The sequence below is a fragment of the Diadema antillarum genome, unplaced genomic scaffold (genome assembly GCF_040938485.1).
Source record: "Diadema antillarum isolate AM-2024a unplaced genomic scaffold, OU_Dant_1.0 scf00000111, whole genome shotgun sequence".
In the NCBI taxonomy this organism is placed as follows: Eukaryota; Metazoa; Echinodermata; class Echinoidea; order Diadematoida; family Diadematidae; genus Diadema; species Diadema antillarum.
In genome coordinates, this window is record NW_027271000.1 from 2350745 (window position 1) to 2374254 (window position 23510).

Consider the following 23510-nt stretch of genomic DNA (forward strand, 5'->3'; position numbering starts at 1 on the left):
AGGGAAAAAATATCGGGTAGCTTTGCATTATTTCGCTGAACATATCTTTAAAAGTTTCAAAAGTTCAAAAAGAATGTACTTCTTAAACATTCAGTTTTAAATGAGCCATGAGGTTTTTCCTCTTCGATTCATATTTAGAACGAATAATGATAAAAAAAGAGAGATCAACTCTGGACATTTTCGATTGTAAAATCAGCGCGGGGGTGGCGGATAACGCAGAAATCAAAGTTTAATGTTTTGTAAACCAACCCGTCTGCTGAAATATTGACTTCAGCCAGTTTGATATTTTAAGATGATGGAATAAAAATTTGTCTTTCTGTGAACACAACTTGCATGCGTACGTTCCTGTTGTGTGTTCCAGAAATCGATTCCTCACCTCCCTTTCATCAATGCCATCGTCTTCGAGGCCATCACCGTGGTGATGGCCATGCCACCAAACGCCAGACTGACATCGTCAACGACGGCGGTGTCGCCTCCTCCGAAGACAACTCTCATCCCGGCATTGACGATCGCGATGTCGTCTTCACGGCGTGGGGATTGTTTGAAGGCGAAGAAATATTCGTTCTGTGTATTCAAACAGGATAAAAATATTCCTTCAGTGAATGTAGGGACGTGAATGGCCATGCTGCTTTCCATGCCCAATGACTCGAAAACCTTCAATATAGCGTGTAATTTAAACGATGGTGGTGTGTTCATCTCCCCAGATGTTGAAGTTGCTGCGAGATCACTCGAGGTATAATGATCATAACAATGGAGTTCTGTGAACATTTCTTCTTCAACGTCAGATAGATATTGCAAGTGAAATGCATCGCCACTCATATCTGAGTGGTTTTGTCATTATTTGGCGGTATGAAGCTTTACAATTTCTCTTAAATGTACTTATGATTTATTTGCTAGTAAATGTGAAGGAACTGAACATGTCTGTGAACCACTCAAGCAGTCTTATCAGCATTGCAGCAAAAGTTAATGAATCATTATCATGACGCATACAGGTAGTGATGCGCATTACAATAATATCACTTTTGAATACAGAAACTTTATTTTGGTAAATAAATGGGAGAAATGCACACACAAAGCATCATATTAAAAAAGAACGCACCATATCTTTCGTTAAAAGAGACATAAATAATTTCAATTTGATGAGTACAAACATACTAAACACGGTAAGAATACTACTTGGCAGCTCTGTATACGGATAAGTTGTGGATAAATGCTAACCTGACGGGTGTATGGGATGGTTATTGCTCGGAGAATCTCGTCCGGCATCAAGATGTTTTGGCGGTAACCAGTGAAGAAATTCTCGTCCATCGTCACATAGCGAGAACCTCATTACATATGAAAAAGAATTCACCTTGACATTAATAACTTCATATGAATAGAATGATTGATTAAACGATTGAAAAAATGTTTTGCAGCATTGGGAAATACGCTTCCCTTTTTCTTTCTCTCCTGACGCTATACTGGCAGATTTTCGCTCTCTCTCTTATTCTTCTCATCCTCTTCTCTGTATAGCTTGCCCCCTTCTTTTTCCTCATTTCCACACTCCATCAACCCGTTCCTTGATCCCGTCCTATCCCTCTCTCTCTCCATTCCATGTAAATCTATCAACACCCTCCCACTCTTATCTTTCTCCGACTCCTCTTTCCACTCCACACACGTCCTCAATTTATTCTTCCCACCTTCATTATCCGCCATTCCCACTTTTCTTCTCCCTCTCACTCTTCGCTCATTATCTCTTCCCTCTCACCCATCTCCTCTCAGTCTACTCCAACTTCTCTTTTTTATTGCGCTATGAAGAGGAAATTGTTTTATTTTCTGGGTGAAGCAAGATTTATATGTTTGTTACTTTCTCTTTCATTTGTTTTCTATACATCTCCCCATCCTTCAACTTAATAATTGTGTGCAATGCAAATCAGCATGTGACCTTTGCCGGACCTCCGGGTTATAGCGTACGTTATGCTGTTAGTGCCGATATGACATATTGTGATTGGATTTATTTCTGTGCATTAAATCTTTGCTTTGTGAGCGTCTATCAATGCTTTCTTTCATGCAATCATGCTGTCTCTTTGGCAATGTACCAGTAGTTCCTTGTGCAACAAGGATGTTGCAAATGATAATGCGATAAAACGAATACCTTAACATAAATCCCATTTAGCCATCTTAGTTGAAGATGAAAACGTGGAAGCCAACCGACATCAGATGGTATCAGTAAAATCGACGCACATTACATAAGATCTCACACTATTGGCACTGTCACCACAAAGTAACACCAATGGGTAATACAATTACACATACCTCTCGACTGTGACACCAGCTCCAGTTTACATCTTGCTGCCAGAAAGATGGGGTTCAGGTCTGAGATTGGACTACCAGTCACAATATTTCCTCCAACAGCCTTTCAGAGTGAGACGATGAAACGAACAGTGTTACGGGTTCAATGAAATATGTTCCAACAAATTGACTGGGCATACTCTGCTCTGTAAATTAGACCATAATTTTAACTCCATGTACCTTTTGCAATTAAAACCCAGGTTAGAAGACCCTATTCAGAAGACATATTGCTTCCTGTTGTTATCATTTCCCTTTATTCACATACGGTTTCTTAATTTTCCCTTTATTTTTCCATTCACTTTTACCTCTATCTTTCTATAATCTTATGTAGGCCTACCTTCTCTTTCTGTCTTGGTACTGATGGTTTTAGGCCTAGTTCTATTAAGGGTAATTGTCCTTGGGAGGTAGTTGATGGGAGGGGAAAGTTATCCAGAAGGTAATCATTGTCCAGGGGGTCGCTGACCAAGAATCATTTATCACAACCCCTGACAACCGCCCCCCCCCCCCCCACCTCCACACAGACATCATAACATCATAACATCATAGTTAATGGAACTTTGCACACATGAACGTGCCTCGTAATTTCAAGTACAGCATGCACGCGCCCTTAGATTAAACGGCGTCTTACATGCAATGCTTATAACTAAGAGTCATCAGCTGACTTAACGACGGAAACTCATTGACACAACGCTTACCGCCATGTTTCTAATCTGCGAACCAGCAAACCAACGAAGCATCTCCACAATAGCAGAGAACACTTTAGTCTTGTGCCCTGAGAAAGAGGTAGTGATTAGCAGTCGTTTATCAGAAAGTGACGGAGAAAACGGAAATATTATTCAGACTTTCCCCCTACTACTAGTATACCATTGTACTATTAGGATCGGGAACAAACATGATAACAATTAAGCTAGGAACTGGATATTTATATCTTCCTTCAATAGGGGGAAAAAAGAGTGGCATCGAAAAACTACGAGGTAAAATTCGATGGCAATGAAAATAATTAGTGGGATAATAGCATTCCTAATCAAAGTGATATTGACGCAAAGAAAGTGACACTTGAATTCACAACAAAATAAGACAATCAAACAAACATTATTCATAATCACATCAATGCGTTCATCAGATTCCTACCATTACATTGTATCTCCATACATATAAACAAATCTTGTATCATTGCTGTATTGAATTTCCTTAACCTTACAGAAAAAATATCCAAAGCAATGTAAAATGTTTTTAAACAAAATTTTATAACAAGCATGAAGCGTTTGGCATACCTTGGGGAGATGTAATATCCTACCTTTCTGAGGGTTCTTTGATTATGTAAATCCATTGCCTCACCTAATTCTGTTAAGACGTGGAACACTTATCAAGAAAATCATATAGGAAACTATGAGTAGAACGGAACTCATTTTCTGAAATCAAACTGCACCGCCTGACTGAGTCAACTGATAAGTGAAAGCTCGTATTTCTTATCTGAACATAAATCTTGGAAGACAGACGCATTTTTATGAAGTCTACTGGTTAATGAACAACAGTGTTATCCTACTATCACACCTGGGTGGTTGTGGATGATAGGCTTCAGGAATTGCTCCAGCCGAGAGAGAGTGACAGACGACCCGATCACGACCCCGTCATCGCTGACCTCCATCGAGGTAAGTTCCGGTACGTGTGAAATGGAGACGAGCGTGGAATACACTCGGTTGCCAAACTTCATTTCGATACCTTCGGTATATGGAAGAAATGAAATTATTGTCAACATCATGATACGAGTGCGCATAACAAAAATAAACCAAAAAAAAAAAAAAATACTTAGGACAAATGTCAGGGGTAAAGGATGTTAATCGACGGTTCAGCAAGGTAGTCCGGACAAAGTGGTACAGAAGTGTTAATGACAAGCAATGCCTTCAGTTTCCAGTGAGGACATCATGTCTGCACATGCATCTTTGGAATCTTCGGGATTCAACAACTCATTTTATATAACATGATCCTTGACAATCTGGATGTGGGTTATCAGTTCTTCAATTTCGTGTGTGTTTGTGTTTTCCTTCTTTCTTTCTTTCTTTCCTTTTTCTCTCTTTTTTATGTGTTTTGTTTTTGTTTGGCCTCATACTGCAGTGACATTAAAATGAAAATGAATATATCCTCTTTTCCTCAATGCAAGGTAAAAATGCAAACTAATTCCGGTGGTATAAAGTATGGCTGTTGTGTGAATCATTACCGATCTCGGTGTTTCCAGCCACCAGCCTGGCATCTGGGAACTTTGTTTTGAGTTCCAGCACCTCTTGTAGGCTGACTGGTCTGTACCACGTCACGCGTTCTCCTCGAAAGACGAGCGATTTCTGGATGTCGCTTGACGCAAGCTGAACATATAAGGGACATTATAATTATTTCAAATGATCTAAGTTGAAAAGACAACTTTCAGGATTATTGAATCAGATAAAATGGAATGTGTAAACTATAGAAAAGTAAATGATACTAACAATTATTGTTACTAATCATGTTATAGAGAAAAGATCGTCATGGTATTATCCACGGTGTAGTAACACTGTGTCACAAATCCTTTAACACACCAGTGTACTCTGCGGGAACTCTTTTTTCTACTTTGTTTAAATTAACAGGAATTCAGCCAGTTTATATACAAAATACGTCTTTTGAAGAACCGCAATGACGAAATCTTCAAACAAATCGAGGTAACTTAACTGCGTCATATGGTAATTACATGAAATCTGAATTGCATTTTATTTCGGTATCATAAGGGTATGTACATCATATTCTATCTTAAAAGTAAATGCATTTCATGTTCGCCATTTTGTACCATGCTGATACGCACTGTACTATGGACTTATCGATGTGTATGAAAAAAAATATATATAGATCTATTCTTAATGGTATGAAAAAGTGCTGACGCTTCAAAGATTGATAATTTGAACTTATCAATCGCGTCAATGTTTCAAAACATTTAACTTGACTTGACAGATAATACAGCACTGCCTTTTCATGGGTCTATGGATAACCAAACGGGGGAGAAATACTGATAAATTTTACAAACGCTCGTGTAGAATTTACGTTGCATTTTAATCTGTCTTTACAAATGTTGCTCGTGTTTGTAGATGAGGGACAGAGTTAAAACCCCTTCTATAGTAAACATTAATACAAGCAAACTGGTTATTATTTCCAATATAAGGTAATCTTATCTTACCATTAGCTCTGGCGGGAAAATGATATCTTGGGTGGGGTCATACTTTGCCAAGTCATTCGGGTCGAAAAGAACAGCAGGCTGCATGGGGGAAAAGGTATATCTAAAAATGTTGAAAAGCTGGAAGAGAATGCATTAGATGTTATCATCCATTCATCATTCATTATCTTCAGCCACCCCCCCCCCCCCCCCGGCTCAAAATAATAATCCTAAAAACACACTAAAATAAATCTTTGCTTATAAAGATAAATTGTGTACAAACCAACTCACACGCGTGCTTACGGTGGGGAGGTGAATCTTCAAGCCACCTCACACTAGACGACTTTCGGTCGTACGACTGACAGACTTTTGATCTGAAATAAACAAACGCGTTCATTCTGAGGCTTCTGTGATTTATTTCAGATCCCAAATCGGTCAGTCGTGCGACCGAAAGTCGTATAGTGTGTGGTGGCCTTTAAGCGTCTTCTGACTCACCACGAGGACGAACTCAACGTGGAAACTCTATACTGTGTAGATAATCATCGTACTGTAATCACCCATTCGTTGATTAACAAGGATTATCTGTAAATAATTTAGAAAGCTGCGCGACTTTGACCCCCATGATATTTCACATTCCCGAATTCTGTATACTTCAATCTTTCTCACCGTGTCCTCGTCATTTCTGTTGTCACCCTTGCCTCCATATTGTAGATCTTGGTCACTTCTGCATTTTCCTCCGCAACAGAAGTCCTACGCAGTAAACATATCATACGTGCAGATTGCGCAGTTTGATGTACCTTCAAATGTTTATTGTCTGATAACATGGCAGTTAAGTGACTCCTCTTTGGATATTGTAGATAAAATCATGTTTGCATTAGTTGTACTTATCAGCCATTAACAGACCATTGATACAAGTATCACAAATGTCTTCTGACGCTTGAAGTTGAAAAGTAAAATCATGTTGACAGTTATTATAACCGTCAGAGTATGAAATGTTTCCCAAACAGTTTCTTCAGCAATTATCAAGATATAACTATATAACTGTAAATCAATATGTAATATCATAACATTTTCAGACCAATGAGACAGTTCCCTTGTATGAATCGAACCTCTATCATTACCAATTCTGCGACACTTTTGTAACGATATAGTGGCTGTAACAATAACGCAACTATGTAACTAATCTAATACTACCTCCGTAAATGTCTTATATCCCTGTAGGATGGGTCGGTAGCCCGTACAGCGACACAGGTTTCCCTCAAGCGCTGCTTGAACCTCTTCCATCGTCGGCTGAGGGTTGTTTCTCAGAAGGGCATACATGGACATCACCATACCAGGGGTGCAAAAACCACACTGGGTTCCGTGAGCCTTGGCTATGCGCTCCTGAGGTAAAAGATTTTAATAGAACAAGAAATGAATAAAGACACATCATAGGGTGATTGGTACCACCCCCCCCCAAAAAAAAGTATTGGACAAAAATTCAGCGCGTACAATCCTTCCCCCTCACCGTTAGGTTATCAACATTTTTCAAACATCTAGCGTTACGAAAAAAACTTACTATTTTTCATGTTCACTTCAAGAAGACCACTAATTTGTGAAGAAGTATTATACAGGTTATTGGTATTCGGTAGACTTGTGAGGCAATGTAATTGATACATATAATCATTTCATTAGGTGATCCGTTAATGCTCCCCGATCACCTCTTTTTGTCCGAATTTTTTATTTTTCCTTTCTTTCTTTCTTTCTTTCTTTCTGTAAATGATTTTCTTATATCGATTATCTCAAAAAGTTTGATTTCCTATCATTTGAAACTTACATAACTTATTCAGGGGCGGATCCAGGAATTCCGTAAAGAGGGGCGCCTTTACAAAATTAAAGGGGGGCGCACGCACCCCTCCCCCAATTTTTTCTTTTTATTTCTTTTGTCTTAACAAAAAGTAAAGAGTGGGGGCGCGCCCGGTGCACTCCCCTGGATCCAGCACTGCTTATTTGTCATGATTTATCAACACATGAATTGCATAGCCTTTCTTCTTTTGTGATCACTCAACCGCGACGTCAATATGACGTCATTTTCTGAAATCACTTTATTGTATACATACCTCCATTTCCATTTCTACTTGGCATTTTACAGTGAAACTTGGTAGGTATATATCTGATGATCTTATATGTGAACAACACACACACACACACACACACACACACACACAAAATGCCCTGACGAGCTCGAAAGTGCGCGATTTACTCTCTATCAACGTGTCAAACTGTCACATTCTGTGATTATCTCATTTCAGCTCCGACTTTAGATTGTTGAGAATTGTACTGTTTCTCCCTATAATTGAATGTTATTCATCAACGTCAACGTAACTACGAGTTGCACTTCAGAATAGTGTGGAATCAGTGGAACTGGGATTTGGATCACAATATAATGGGGACGATTTAGTGATGAGCAACATATACCTGAACGGGATGTAGTTTGGTCTCCACACTTCCAATCCCTTCCACGGTGGTGACGGCAGCACCGTGGACAGAACACACTGGAACGAGGCATGCATTCACCGCTCGGTGCCTACAGAACATACACGAAATGGGTGTTTTTATTGATGACTCGGTAATGGAAAAGGTTCCAAAATATAAACGTGGATCGAGTGAATGCAGCAATATTGATACTAGATGGAACACACCAGTGAAGTTTGACGAAAATCGGACAATCCGTTCAACACTTGTCAGGGATCTCGCCAGCGTATATCACCCTTGTCGGCCCCGACAAGCGTGCGGTTTGAAGAAGCAATTGCCGACAAGGGTAAAACTTGCCGACAAGGGTAACACCACGCGTGAACTTGCCGACAAGGGTAACTTGCTTGACGAGCTAAGTTCGGACCAATTTCTCGCCTTTTTCAGTCTTTATTATCTGGCTAGAAAAGAAGCTAGATGTTGAAAGCAGCAGCAGTTTACATACTTATACAAGCGCAAAAATTTACCCACGCAGTCACCGCACCGATCACAACAACGCGGCTCAACAGAGCGACGTACTACCAGCGTTGCCAGGTCCCAACAGAGCAAAATCACCAAAAGGTATGTGAAAAATCACCAAAAGCCATAAAAAATCACCAAATTTGGAAAAGCGTAGGTAAGGCTTAAATTCAAGACAAAATTATGTCAATAAACCTTTATCAAACACTCTGCGCGAGTCTCGGTGCAATTTACGGCGCGCCGTTGTCACACAGACTAAATGCAAAATGTTTACGATGTGTTGGGATATATGAGTGTTTGTGTGTGTTGAGTGACAAAAAAAAAGGGCACATGTTATGATTCTAAGGAAATAAGGGGAAAACTTTGGGCAAAATGCACTTTCGTTTTCAATTAGTGTGATTATTTTTCATTTGTCTCATAACCACCAAAAAATAACCAAAAATCACCAAATTTTGATTTGGTTACCAGGCTAAAATTTTGTCACCAAACAACTTCAAAAATCACCAAATTTCACCCTTTTTGGTTACCGAAATCACCATCTGGCAACACTGCGTACTACCTCCCTGCAGATACACACCACATCACACACTTGCTCACCACATGCGCTCTGATTTGGGATCCACACACACATGCACAAGCACCCAGCCGGCCACTTATCCAGCCGCGTGCGTGTACAACGCTACAGTGTATTGTGAGAGGGAGAGAGAGAGGACGGGAAGAGAGGGTCGGAGGCCGAGGGAGGCTGAGGAAGGCTGACACGTGCTCGCTTGTTGTCACGCTTGTTGTCGGGTTACGCAAAAACAAACGATATGAAATGCATGCCCCCCTCCGCCAAAGGTTGTATTTTTTTTTTTTTTTTTGGCTGCTTTGGTTTGTTTGTTAGTTTGTCTGCCTGTCTGTCTCTCTATTCGCAAAATAAGTCAAAATTTGGGAACAGATTAGGATGAAATTTTCAGGAACAGTTGGTTGGTAAAATGGTGCAAGGAACAGATGATTAAATTTTGATAGTGAGCAGGATTTATAATACCACCGAAATTCACCGCCAGGATCCAGGATCTTTAGACTTTGTTTCGTATATTTGAAAGGATTCGTATCAATTCTTTAGGAAGCTGGCCATCGGCAATGACGCAAAATTAGATGCGTTCAAAGCATTGCCGCAGAGAGAAAATTAACTCCATTTTTCGTTAAAAAAAAGAAAAGAAAAAAGAACGTGCGATGGAGTAAGCAAATGCAAATTGTTAATTAGGTTTTGGTAGTTTCAGTGGGTTATTTTTTTTTTAAATCTAAAAAGCCATGCGTTCCATTTTAGCCTTTTCAATTTCTATGGATTTGTAAACGTCATTCGTGAATATTCCATTTTCCTTCTCCGGGCCGAAATTTATAGTAATTCTGTCATGATGGTCTTTCAAGTTCAACGTATACGTAATGCTCCACGTGCTTCTGGCTTGGTTTGTTAAAAGGTGGGTTAGGGGGCCTTCATGGGCAGAAAATAAATGATGATCATTCATCAATGTTCCCAGTTGGTTTACATGCTATGTACACGCTGTTTACGACCACTGAAGCAAGGTGGCAGTACGCGCGACATTCTTTATCTGACACCTGGCTTTCGTGGAAATATCGTGGAAATTTCCACAAGCCATGATATCAAGTTTCCCCACTGCTTGAGGTCGTGCTTTTTTTTTTTATTATTCTTCATTACGAACATCAATTTGTTCAACTTGAAAAGTGTATATAGATAATTTGCTTTGAGGACGTGTTTCTTTCTTTCTTTTTTTTTTCATTGCAGCATCGGTAACATTTTGTTTTGTTCATCGTCCCTGCATGGCAGGGGTTCATGGGAGGAGAACGATAGGAATGACTGGGGAGAAAATAAACTGAAAGAAGGAAGCATCTTTTGAGCGAGCTGTCTTTGTTTTTCTCTACACCAGCATCAGTTATCGCCACCAAGATTCATTTTTTTTTTTCGTTATTCCGACAGATTAATGATAAAATGATGCTAGATTCTTTATTCTGAAGGTTCGTTAATCCAAAAATGATTAAGAAAAAATGTCCGTTCATTTCACGACGAAATCAGTTTTGTTATTTCGAACGTTCTGCCAGTGAAATTTCGGAATAAAACGACGGTACAAAACAGCGTCTTTTCGTACTCTAAGGGTCTCTTATTCCGACAGAAGTAGTAATGATGAAATAATAAATTGTAGATTCTTTATTCTGAAGGTTCGTTAACCGAAAATTGAATAAAGAAAAATGTCCGTAAATTTCAAAACGAAATCAGTGCGTCATTTCAAACGTTTTGCCAGTGAAATTTTGGAATAAAACGACTGCCCCAAAATAGTTGCAGTTTTCTTACTCTGAGGGTTCGTTACTCCGACAGATTAATGATAAAATAATGCTAGATTCCCTATTCTGAAGGTTCGTTAATCCAAAAAAATGATTAAGAAAAAACGTCCGTTCATTTCACAACGAAATCAGTTTTGTTATTTCGAACGTTTCTGTCAGTGAAATTTCGGAAAACGACGGCACAAAACAGCGTGTTTTCGTACTCTATAAGGGTCTGTTATTCCGACAGAAGTAGTAATGATGTAATAACAATAGTTTCTTTATTCTGAAGGTTCGTTAACCGAAAATTGAATAAAGAAAAATGTCCGTAAATTTCAAAACGAAATCAGTGCGTCATTTCGAACGTTTTGCCAGTGAAATTTGGAATAAAACTGCCCCCAAAACAGTTGCACTTTTCTTACTCTTAGGGTTCGTTACTCCGACAGATTAATGAAAAAATAATGCTCTATTCCTTATTCTGAAGGTTCGTTAATCCAAAAATGATTTTAAAAAAATGTCCGTTCATTTCACAACGAAATCAGTTTTGTTATTTCGAAATTTCAGAATAAAACGACGGCCCCAAACGGTTACAGTTTTCTTTTACTCTGAAGGTTCGTTACTGCGAAAGAATAACGATATAATATACTTTAGATTCTTAATTCTGAACGATCGTTAATCGGAAAACGATAAAGAAGAAATGAAAACGGTTACAGTTTTCTTACCCTCAGGGTCCGTTACTCCGAAAGAATAATGGCAAAATAATACTCTACATTCTTAATTCTGAATGATCGTTAATAGAAAAATTATAAAGGAGAAAATATTCGTTTATATCCAAACGAAATCAGTTTTGTTATTTCGAATGTTCTGCCAGTATAATTTCGGAATACAACAACGGCCCCAAAAGGGTGTTTTCTTATTCAGAAGGTTTGTTTTTTCTGAAGCAATACCGATGATAGATGATAGATTCCTTTCTGAAGGTTCGTTGATCGGAAAATAATAAAGAAAAAATGCTTGTTAATCTTCGAACGAAATCAGTTTTATTTTGAACATTCATCTGTAGTACCGACCTTTGGTGTTGTTGTTGTTTCCGATTACAAACCTTCGAAGTACTCAGTAATGAATCGTTTCATTTTATGATTAAACAAACCTTCGGAATAATGACCATCATTACATTTTTGTATGATATCTCTTTGATGTCACGGCCAAACTACCGCAGTATACCCAGAAAGGAAAGTGCAACGATGTCCCGAAAGTTCTCGATCGCTTCTCGCGCATCTGCATGCAATAGGCCTACCACGTGGTCGAGCAGACGGCGAGAAAGCAACACGGCGCGCGTTGTTGCGATGCATGCAGAGGCGGCTAATTATTGCAACAGTGAAACAGGAAAGGCCTAAAAGAAATCGGAACCTCCACCATCGGCACCTACTTCTCTTTCATTTATTATTTAGGAACTGCCGCTAACAAAAGGTATGGAGTTTCTGCATTGTTTCTGTGAGAATATGCCCCTCACAACGTTCATTACATCTCCGTGAAAATGTCGCATTTAGTGGCATTTTAGCGGCGATTTATCTGTGTTGTATTGAGCATTAGCGAAGGCTTCCGCGCTTCGCGCGGGAGGGGGAACCCCCCTCCCGTACCCACCCCCAGAACAGCGCGCATAAATGCCGACAAGCGTGAAGAAATTCCTGGCGAGAACCCTGCTTGTTATAAATTTACAAATTATGAATAGTTTTGAAAAGTTTCGGTGAGTTTCGGCTTGATGAGAGGACTACAACACTATCTAATTACTACAGGACAATGATGTGTAGACAATATTTAAGAGAAATCTTCAAAATGATTTTTTTAAACATGAAAAGCGTACATTCCCTTGGGTTGTAACAGACACGTGTTAAAGGCAACATTCTTCCTCCTGCTTTCTGAAAGAGGTAAGTCAAGTACTCTTTCAATATGCTAGGGGAAAAAATGTTGTGTTACATATACATAACATTTATCATTCATAGATGCAATATTGAATTTCTTACCTGACATTTCCCGGCGATGAGCTGTCACAAGACGAGATCATAACCGTACACGATCCGCATCCTCCTTCTGCGCACCCCAGTTTGCTGCCTTTCAGACCGACTATGTTTGTAGTTTTCTCGTCATGGAACATCATAAGCAGTCTCTCATGAAAGTGACATGAAATTCTCAACTTAAATTGCACATACATAAGCACACACACACACACACACACAACACAAACAGGAAAACGCTCAGGCATATACATCTATTATAACTAACACGTTGAGTGACTGACTTGAAGTTATGGAGACTGCTAATCAAAAGGAGTCATTTTGAGCAAGAACGTAACAATTTATAATGTGCAACTGCAGCCAAGTTACACATTAATCACATCATTACACAATGCAAGATGAATGAGTTCTGTCTCCGATATAATATTCCCAAGCAGGCCATAAATAAGGCACATTCTGTGTTCGAAAGTAACGGGCAGAATATTAAAAACAAAAACAACAATAACAACAACAACAACAAAAACAACAAAAACATAATTACAAATAAGGATACGGCGATTTCGCAGGAAGGTGAGAAGATTCATATCTGGACCTGGGTTTTTCTCAACTACCTGTAAGGAGAATATTTGAATTACGTATTGTGCAGACAGTTAGGAAGGCAATGACAACGACTTCTCAGATTGAAAAAGAGATGCACTGTATTGACATAATATATATATAATTGAGTATATGAATATAAGAACGACCCAAGTCCAATTTTTGGCAAAATTCAGTTTGACATGGGAAATTGTAGCTTATGCATGGACTCATCTTGTGTATAAATGATAAATCCTAATTAACCCCGGAAGTGGCTGAAATGAATGAGTTAAATCTTATATTAATGTAAGAATGAAGGACTTGGGTCATTCTTACATTCATATAATAGCGCCCTCTCTCATCCTTCTCCCATCTCTATAGCAGAATATCATGTATATGAATCAAAGAACGACCCAAGTCCATATGAATCAAAGAACGACCCAAGTCCACCACACAAAATGGCCTCTCCACAATTAATGTAAATGTTAATTGTCATAATAATATATGTTCTAATTTGTATATACAATGTTGCCTTCCCATCACAGTTAAATAGAATATTATTGGACAAATAAAAAAGATATGAAGTTTTTTTTAGTTACTCGAAATGATCTTCCATGGACTTGGGTCGTTCTTATATTCATATACTCAATTATATAACAGGATATACTTGCTAGTTCTATAGACAGTTAAACATGTTGATATAGCTCGATTTCATTCGTGTTCTCGTCACTGGTATACTGAATATTAACTGAGGTTACATTCATTGTTGTATTGCTCTCTCTCTCTCTCTCTCTTCCGAGGTCGATCGAATACACATGTGACAATTAAAAATTAGCCGACATCCCGCAGTGTCCTAAATGTTGTATATATACACGGATATTTTTTACGCATTTATTAACAAGTATAGAAACAATTAGACTCTTATAGCAATAAACATTAAAATAGGCACAGAAGGGCTTTTGCCAATTTCGGGACACTGCTTTGAAGCTAATACGCTATACATCACGTTGAAATATACTTTTTCCTAATGATGGACTTTACACATTTTGCTATAACTTCAGCCGAATCTATATATCTATGTATATACATTGAACAAGATGTGTGCAGCTATAAGACGACTGAAGTGATAACGATCTGTATACGATACAACAGAAAATAGTTGTTTCATGACATCACATGCTGATAAGTTACTAACCCGTTTTCCATTGCAAAAGAACACAAGGTGGTTATTCGAGTCTGCCATGACCGGTTGTTATGCGCCCATCCAGTACAGTATCAGGAGCTGTTGATTTCACGACGGAATCTAAGCAAGTACAATGTCATAAAACGATGCAGTGTTAAAAATTCACTCCTTCCACACGCGAGTGCTCTATCTCGTCGCCACAAACTTATGAAGTATGAGGAGCAAAGTTCGATTTGGTGTACGATATGAGATATGCGTTTAACATGAGTACCATTGTAGCATACTGTATGATCGCTGTCGTATCCAGCTTTTACCGCAGGACTGGGGATATATCACAAACTGTTTGGGTGGTGGGGTGATATGTAGTCCCGGTACAAAGTAAACACTAGTCCCGATACGGGACTCTTTTCTTTTTTCTCACTTTCTCATACGCCCTTATTGGCGGTAGCGCGAAGTCTTCTCGATCGCGACAGTCCACGCATCGCGCGAGTCCACAAATTGCTGCCCCCGAATTTGGGGGTCTCTCCTTATACTGCACGCCCTCAACGACGGTACTTCAGTGTGCGATATTGCTAGTACAATAGACCATGCTAGTATACACCGTACACGAAGGCAGTCCAGGCAGTGGACTAAGTAAACACTGGTCAGGGAAACTACTTGATGACTAATGAATATGCAGAGAGCTGAAAAAAAAATGCAATACAGTGTATGTGATCTTTTAAACTGTGTTTATTATCCGGGATTATTATAGATGTTTCAGTGATGTACATGTATACAGGGGCGGATACAGGAATTCCGTAAAGAGGGGGTAGCTTTTCAAAATTAAAGGGGGCACACGCACCTCCCCCCCCCCCATTTTCCCTTTTTATTTCTTCTGTTTTAACAAAAAGTTAGGTGGGGGGGGGGGGGGGCGAGCGCCCGGTGCGCTCCCCCATGGATCCGCCACTGGTGTCTTTAAAACAAGAACTAACTACATGTAATCAAATCATGAACCGATAATTCTTGTCCCTGTCTACCTAGATGACAATAACACTGGCATTTTTTTTCCATGTCACCCAAATGTAGGGTATTGGAGAAAATCAAATCAAGGTACAGTGTAATAACACAAATTGAAAAAAAATGTATGCTATTTACAACTACTTACATTATTTACAAACCAACAGCAAAACATAGGCCCATAGATAATAATCTTTATATACATTTGTGGTAATTGGTGAAATTCTTAAGTTGAAATTCTTAACTACTAGGTGTTACAAAAAACATGTCCCACTTTTGAAAACTATACATCAGATAAAACTGTCATTGATATGAGTAATAACTGAAAAGTGTACAATTTGGTTGGAGGTGATTTGAATATGAAAACCTCGATCAGTTTCATGAAATCCATGATTAATTTCAAAGTTAGGTTCCAGGTTTTGGTCAAATTTTGACCCTCTGTACAAAACCTGAACTTTACACAGGAACTAATGATGTGTATGTGAGTGTGTACTTACAATGACCCTGAACAATGGACCTGGATACCACCTGTTCAGAGCTCTGCTCCAAGGTACATGAATGCTTTATCACTTATTCATGATGGATTGCCTGGGCACTGATATAGTCTGAATTCCTAGCAAAAGGATGAAATGCATGCACATGAAAAAGTAAGCACATGTTTCCACGTGCTTGCATACACCTCATTTCAGAATGAATAAAGACTAGCTGTGATAGTGGAATTTCTTATGAATAAATAATGGAGCATTCAAATCTTGGTCATTGTCCAGGACCATAATTGTCTGGGTGTCAAGTACACACTCCCATACACACCAATTGACTTCTGTGCAAAATTAAAGTTTTGTAATTTAGAGGGTTGAAAATAGAGCAAAATCTGAAACCTTACTGAAAAATTAAAGGACAAGTTCACCTTCATAAACATAAGGATTGAGAGAATGCAACAATATTAGTAGAACACATCAGTGAAAGTTTGAGGAAAATTGGACAATCGATGCAAAAGTTATGAATTTTTAAAATTTTTGTGTTGGAACCGCTGGATGAGGAGACTACTACAGCTTGTGAGTCATATGCGTACAACAGTATAAAGAAAATGTAAAGAAAATTCAACATATTTTCACTTTTTTCGCATAATAAAAGAGCACTTGACTTGCCACTTTCTAAAGGCAGGGGGAAAAATATTACCCATAACATTTTGTCGGTAACGAGTCTGGGGAATGTGTACTTTTTTCAAAAGATGAAATTTTGTGAAATTCTCTTTATATTTTCCTTATATTGTTGTACGCATGTGACATCTACGTTATTCACACACTGCAATAGTCTTCTCATCCAGTGGTTACTGCACAAAAACTTCAAAAATTCATAACTTTTGAACGGATTGTCCGATTTTCTTCAAACATTCAATGATGTGTTCTACTAATATTGCTACATTCTCTCAATCCTTATGTTTATGAAGGTGAACTTGTCCTTTAATGTTTAATTTAAAGAAACTTAATTATGCTGTCATTTTGAAATTGCCTCCAACAAAATTGTACTCTATTCAGCTATTGCTCATATCAATGTCAGTGTTATATGACATTGATACGCGCGCGCGCGCACACACACACACACACACACACAAACAAAACTAGTACAACACAAAGGAGGACATAGCAGCATCCGAATAACAATAACAAAGCCGAAAGCCAAATATCTGAACACGACATGAGGCTTTAAGGTACAGTTTACATTTGGAAGCAGTGATTTTTAAATTTTTTGAATTATTACATTTGATGCGTATGTGTAGGTCAGTTGTATCACAAAACATCCTATCATATAAAAATTTTGCAATAAAACCTGAAATATATGGAGATATCACTGTTTTTCTCATCAAACCATAACAGTTACTGTAGACGGTTTAGTCTAGAAACAATTTTATCATAACTATTGTTCACATTTTGTATATTCAATAATGCTTAACATTGATTATCCTGATTAAAATTTTTACAATGGTTGTTTTTATGCCTAACTCACATTTTAGAACTATTTTGAAGCACGAAAGCTGGATTTTTGTTTCATCTACAAATAGTAAATAACGCCTTTAAAGGGATCATATAGTTTTGGTTGAGACCTGGACCCCGTTTACAGTGCGGGGCTGTTATGGGCCGAGCCGCGGCCGAGCCGCGGCAGAGCCAGGCCTCAATCGCGGGGCCGAGCCCCGCAATTTTGTCCGTTTACACTGTCGGGCTCGGCCCCGGCTTTTAATTCAAACCTTTCAATATTTTGTCGTAGTGGCGCTCTGCTTGTAAAAAAAAAAAAAAAACAAAACAAAAAACAAAAAACACGCAATTTGGTATAGACTGGTTTCCAGACCCTTTGCCAACTGGACTCCGCGGCGGCGACGAAGGAAAAATTCTTTGCAGGACAAAACCACCTTAAACTATATTAGTTTTCGATGTTGAGGGCCTTAATATCCTGAATAGCGAAATAGCGATTAGTACGGACAGAGGGTCTGGAAGCCAGATTAAATTTGTTACCGCATTTGGCCCAGTTTGCGTTTTACACTGAGAAAAGGCCAGGCTCGGCCGCGGCTCGGCCGCGGCCGAGACCACCTCAAGAGCGTGGCCAAATGCGCGGCCAATTTTAGCCCTGCATTTGGCCTTTTGTGCGTTTACACTGAAATGAAGGCCGGGTTCGGCCGCGGCCGAGCCCAGCCTTTTTGCTCACTGTAAACGGGGTCCTAATTTCAGGTTTCTAAGATTTTTCGGTGAGATAATGAGAAACCTCTTAATTCTATGAGGAATTCAACGTTTATTTGACGAAAATTGGTTTCGAAATGGCTGAGACATCCAAAAAAGAGCGATTCTAATAAAGTGTGGGGCCCACACTTTATTACAATCGCTTTGTTTTACTTTGTTTTTTTTTTATGTTTAAGTCATTCCAAACCTGATTTTCATCAAATAAACACTGAATTCCTCTTAAAATGGTATGCTCTGTACTATATCATAAGTGTTTTCTTGGTATCTCGCAAAAAGTTAAAATCCCAATTCTCATCTCCACCAATACTGTACCATCCCTTTAATATAGATGTGTGCATAATATGCATTGAGACAAATTTCTATCCTGTTATAAGCCTCTTCACAATAATAGCTCATAATTTATGCACATTAGTACAAAAGACCTTTTTTTTTTTAAAAATCTCATTTGGTTAGGTATAGCATAAGCTTGCCCCACTAACAATGTCTGGAATTCATGTTCAAGGGCAAGTCCAGGATAATGTCCCCTGAGATGCTCAAATTAATCATGATTTGATTCAAGAGTAGTATACATGTATTATTGATATCATAGTATATTGATATCCTATTGAATTGAATTGAAAACCCTGAATATAAACGATATTCATGCTTTACAATGCGCAATATTCATGTACAAATACACATCCAACACCTCGTTCCACAGCCTGTATATTCAATGTGAACTCCAGCGTCCACGCTTACCTAACTCGACATTCTAAAGATTATCACCCCCACAGTCCCAGGCAAATGGTTACAGCTAACAAGTCAATTAGACACCATGGACCACACGTTTGGAATAATCTCCCAGAGCAAATCAAGAAAACCACTAAATCATATTCTTTTAAGGCACTTAAACTATGAAGAATTATCTTTTATCGAAATATAGTGATGTATGAGTGATAAGAAATTTTGGGGTTTTTACGTGCACTCCTAAACAGTTTATATCGGTATATTATAAGCTTAGTAATTTGCTGCATATAAAAATTGTTGATATTGTATACAGAAGTATACAGACATACATGTGACACAAAAATACACTAGAAACAAACCCAATCATGTATTATATACCCAAATGTTGAATTAATACAAATTGTACTTCAGGCATGCACAGCACAGCACAGCACAGCACAGCACCCACCTCAGCTCAGTAATAGGGCCCTATTACAGTAAAGAATGCCGATTGAAAACAAATAAACGATAACTATTTTAAATTTCCCTTTATTTTTGATCTCACAAATTACTAAGATATTTTGGATTTGATTATTGATTCTATTTTGTAGACACGTCCGTCATACAGTTATGTAAATCTAATTTAACCCGTTCCATACTGAATTCCGGATTCCCCATAGCCTTAATACACAGGCCACCAGTTTCCCGGATCATGGAAAGGGTTAAGTCTCGAATTTTACCCCGAGGCCTCAATCCATGTCAAGCTGCTGCTCATGATCGCAGTCTCCTGCTTTTCTGTTGTTATTATAATAGCTAAAAATGTTTAATTTTAAAATCAATTTATTTAAATAACCCCCTCTTTTTTTCTGAAATATCGTTTATCTCAACGACAAGACATACTCTGAATGAATAATTCAATCGCTTTCTGAACATTTTTGTGAATGATATTATGCTACACGTCTCATACATCGAATACTGTCATGTTCACAGTGTGTGTGTATTACGTACTCTGAATTAATTTGTAAGACAGTATGCTGGCTTATGTGTCGTGTAATGTTAATTTCTAAATATGTGTATTCTTTTGTTATGTGTGATTTGGAAAAAGGCAGAAATAAAACCAAATGAAACCAAACCAAATATTGTAGGCGAGGAGTTTAATTATTCAATTCCAACAGAGAAAATATTGAATTATGCAAAGTTATGCAAAAAAAGAACTCACAAACCTTAAGTCAATGGGGAAAAAAATCCGTTAAAATTTGTTGAATGTGTTTTTGAAGATGTTCCTTTAAGCTTTATGGACATCACTTTGCAATTGATGGGACAAGATCAGGTGGTTGATAATGAAAATAATGCATTTTCACAGAATAAAGTGTGTCATATAGGCCTAGTAAAGACTTCAGTACGGTATGTTTACAAAGTTTTTCTACATTGACCAATCATAATTTCAAAAGTTCTAATTTATTCACCTTAACCCCTGATTAACAAAACTATAGGTCCTGAAATTCAAACAGTCCTTCATCTATATAATTAAAGTTTGCTTACGTATGGGACATTTGGCATGCAAATCGAATTGAAATTCAGCGATCTGGTGAACAATTATTTGGGAGAGTACAAACAATGCAATGTTCAATCAAAAAGAAGAATGGCTAAATTATGGTATCTGCAATCACCCTTTTTCCGCGTGTGTGTTGTCATTGTGTATACTAAGTTTATGCGTGGAACAAAGGGGATGGTGTGGAGCTTTGGCATCTTTATAAACAGGAATTCAACGATCACGTCCACACTTTTAGGGAAATAAATGGAAAATGTTTAATCCCACGTATAACTGAATATTCATGGTGTGTAAATGGCTAAATTTTCCGTGCGTGCGCCTTTTCATTATTTTTATAGTGTACCAAGTCTTACGAGATGGTCAGAAGAGGGTGTCGACACCCCTTCCCATACGACGGAGCTTTTGCATAACACTCCTTATATAGAACTAAAAATTAAAGATCTGGAGAACAATTTTGGGGAATACAAAGAAAATCTTACATGAAAAGCTTGAGAAACAACTACATGGGCGTCACGGGGGGGGGGGTGCGTTGGGTGCGGACGCACCCCCCCCCCCTTTCAGACAAAAAAAAAAAAAAAAAAAAAAATGCAGTCGCCCCCCCCCCCCCAAGATTTTGACCGGGGATTTGGAAGGCGGAAAAAATATAATCGAATATGGGTGAGGTATCTTACCACCCTCCCATTGCCTTGTCCCTTCTATAGACTTTGTACAATATGGGGAATGACAATTTCCGGATTTTCCACAAAAAGTGTGCTTCAGATCACTTTATTTCAATTCTAAGAACTCGAAAGCTCCGTCGAGCGGGAGGGGGTATCCCCCTCCCACATCCTCCCACTATGCTGTACCTCACTATACTTTGTACATACATAGAGTTGATGCACATTCGGAATAAGAGCCATTAACATTTCACCGGGAAAAAACCCAAAAAACTATTTGTTTAAATTATCATTTTTGGGAGGGGGCTGCAAAAAATTCAAGTACAGTTGTATTGTACCAAAAGTTTGCACCAGATCACTGAATTTCAGGTCTGAAAATACAAAATCATCTTCGTTTGGGAGGAGAAATGCCCCTTATGTACACCCTCGTGTGCACGTTTTTTTTTTTCCTGTTTGATTGCTTAACAGACAACGTTCATACATAATATTCAGTGTAAGAATTAATAGAAGAAGGTTATTCAAATTACACCATTTTATAGGCAAATTGTTTAATACTGATTTACATCAAAATATACTGCTACCTTAGTGGGACTGTTTCAAGTCGATAAAACACGCAAAAACCTGCATCAAATTGCACCATTTACAACATCAAAATGCAGAAAGTTCTCCCCCTCCCACACCCTAAACCCTCGCTCGCTCCGCTTGCTCGGGTTCGGTCGCGTTCATGACATCAGAGTAAGAATTAGAGGTTTATTTAAATGATACCATTCTACAGGCAAATTGTTAATTAACAATTTACATCACAATGTACTACTACCTTAAACAAGTGGGACTGTTTCAAGTTGATAAAACACTCAAAAAATTCATCCAATTGCACCATTTACAACATCAAAATGCAAAAAGTTCCACCGTGGGAGGGGAGGGGGACCCACCCTCCCCCTCGCTCACTCCCCGCTCGCTCTTGTTTCGTCGCGTTCATGATATTCAGTGTAAATATTAAAACATGAAGTTTATTTTGATGATACTAGTTTATAGGCAATTGTTCAACAATAATCTACATCAAAATATACTGCCACCTTGAACAAGTGGGACTGTTTCAAGTCGATAAAACAAACAAAAACATGTATCAAATCGCACCATATACAACGTCGAAATGCAATTTCAGTTCTCACCGTGCTAGGGGGACGAACCCCTCCCCCCTCGCTCGCTCCGCTTGCTCGGGCTCGGTCACGTTCATGACATTATTCATTATAAGGAGTTTATTTAAATGATATAATTATTTATAGGCACATTGTTCAATAACAATTTACATCAAAATGTACTGGTACCTGAAACAAGTGGGTCTGTTTCAAGTCAATAAAACACGCAAAAACCTGCATCAAATTGCACCATTTACAACATCCAAAAAAAAAAAGTTCTCACCGTGGGAGGGGGGACAACCCCCTCCAACACCCTCCCCTCGCTCTCTCCGCTTGTTCTTGCTTGGTCGCGTTCATGATTTTCGTGTAAATATTAAAACAAGAAGTTTATTTGGATGATAGGCAAATTGTTCAATAATAATCTACATCAAAATATACTGCTACTTTAAACAAGTGGGACTGTTTCAAGTCGATATAACAAGCAAAAACATGCATCAACTTGCACCATTTACAACATCAATATGCAAAAACTCCTCACCGTGGGAGGGCGACACCCCCTCCCACACCCTCCCCCTTGCTCACTCCTCTCGCTCTTGCTTGCATGGTCGCGTTCATGATAGGCCTTTTCAGTGTAAATATAAAAACAGGAAGTTTATTTTGATGATACTATTTAATAGGAAAGTTGTTCAATAATAATCGACATCAAAATATACTGCTACATTCAACAAGTGGGACTGTTTCAAGTCGATAAAACAAGCAAAAACATGCATCAAATTGTACCATTTACAACATCAAAATGCAAAAAGTTCTCACCGTGGGAGGGGGGACAACCCCCTTCCACATCCTCCCACCCCCCCCCCCCCCCTCCTTGCTCGCTCTGTTCGCTCGGGCTCGGTCACTTCGCTCCCTCGCATATTAATACCCCCCCCCCCCCAAAAAAAAAAAAAAAAAATGAAATGAAATGAAATGAAATGAAATCCTAGCTACGCCGGTGCCCTTTCCCTGCTTGGTTTCCCTAAAAAACCCTAAAAGTCTGGGGATTGAGTGTTTCCTGAATTCTAAATGTCTATCGTCCAAAAAATCTCGTTACATTTTGTGTCAAAACGCAACCCCCCCCCCCCTTTTGAAAAAAAAAGCTGGTGACGCCCCTGAACTACGTATAAC

General features: G+C 38.6%; 1 protein-coding gene across 1 annotated transcript in view; it reads right to left on the reverse strand.

Annotated features, from left to right (window-relative positions):
* Positions 1–14688, reverse strand: part of LOC139719514 (xanthine dehydrogenase/oxidase-like) — a 94080-nt gene extending 79392 nt beyond the window's left edge. Inside the window, exons 1-13 of the mRNA XM_071630930.1 lie at positions 14579–14688; positions 13361–13418; positions 12817–12916; positions 7964–8072; positions 6701–6889; positions 6173–6256; positions 5531–5608; positions 4550–4691; positions 3886–4053; positions 3027–3103; positions 2296–2395; positions 1219–1325; positions 377–564 (exon numbers count right to left, since the gene is read on the reverse strand). Of these exons, the coding sequence (XP_071487031.1) occupies positions 377–564; positions 1219–1325; positions 2296–2395; positions 3027–3103; positions 3886–4053; positions 4550–4691; positions 5531–5608; positions 6173–6256; positions 6701–6889; positions 7964–8072; positions 12817–12916; positions 13361–13418; positions 14579–14626 (1448 nt within the window). The 5' untranslated portion in view covers positions 14627–14688. The remainder of the gene's footprint in view (positions 1–376; positions 565–1218; positions 1326–2295; positions 2396–3026; positions 3104–3885; positions 4054–4549; positions 4692–5530; positions 5609–6172; positions 6257–6700; positions 6890–7963; positions 8073–12816; positions 12917–13360; positions 13419–14578) is intronic.
* Between the last annotated feature and the right edge of the window lie 8822 nt (positions 14689–23510).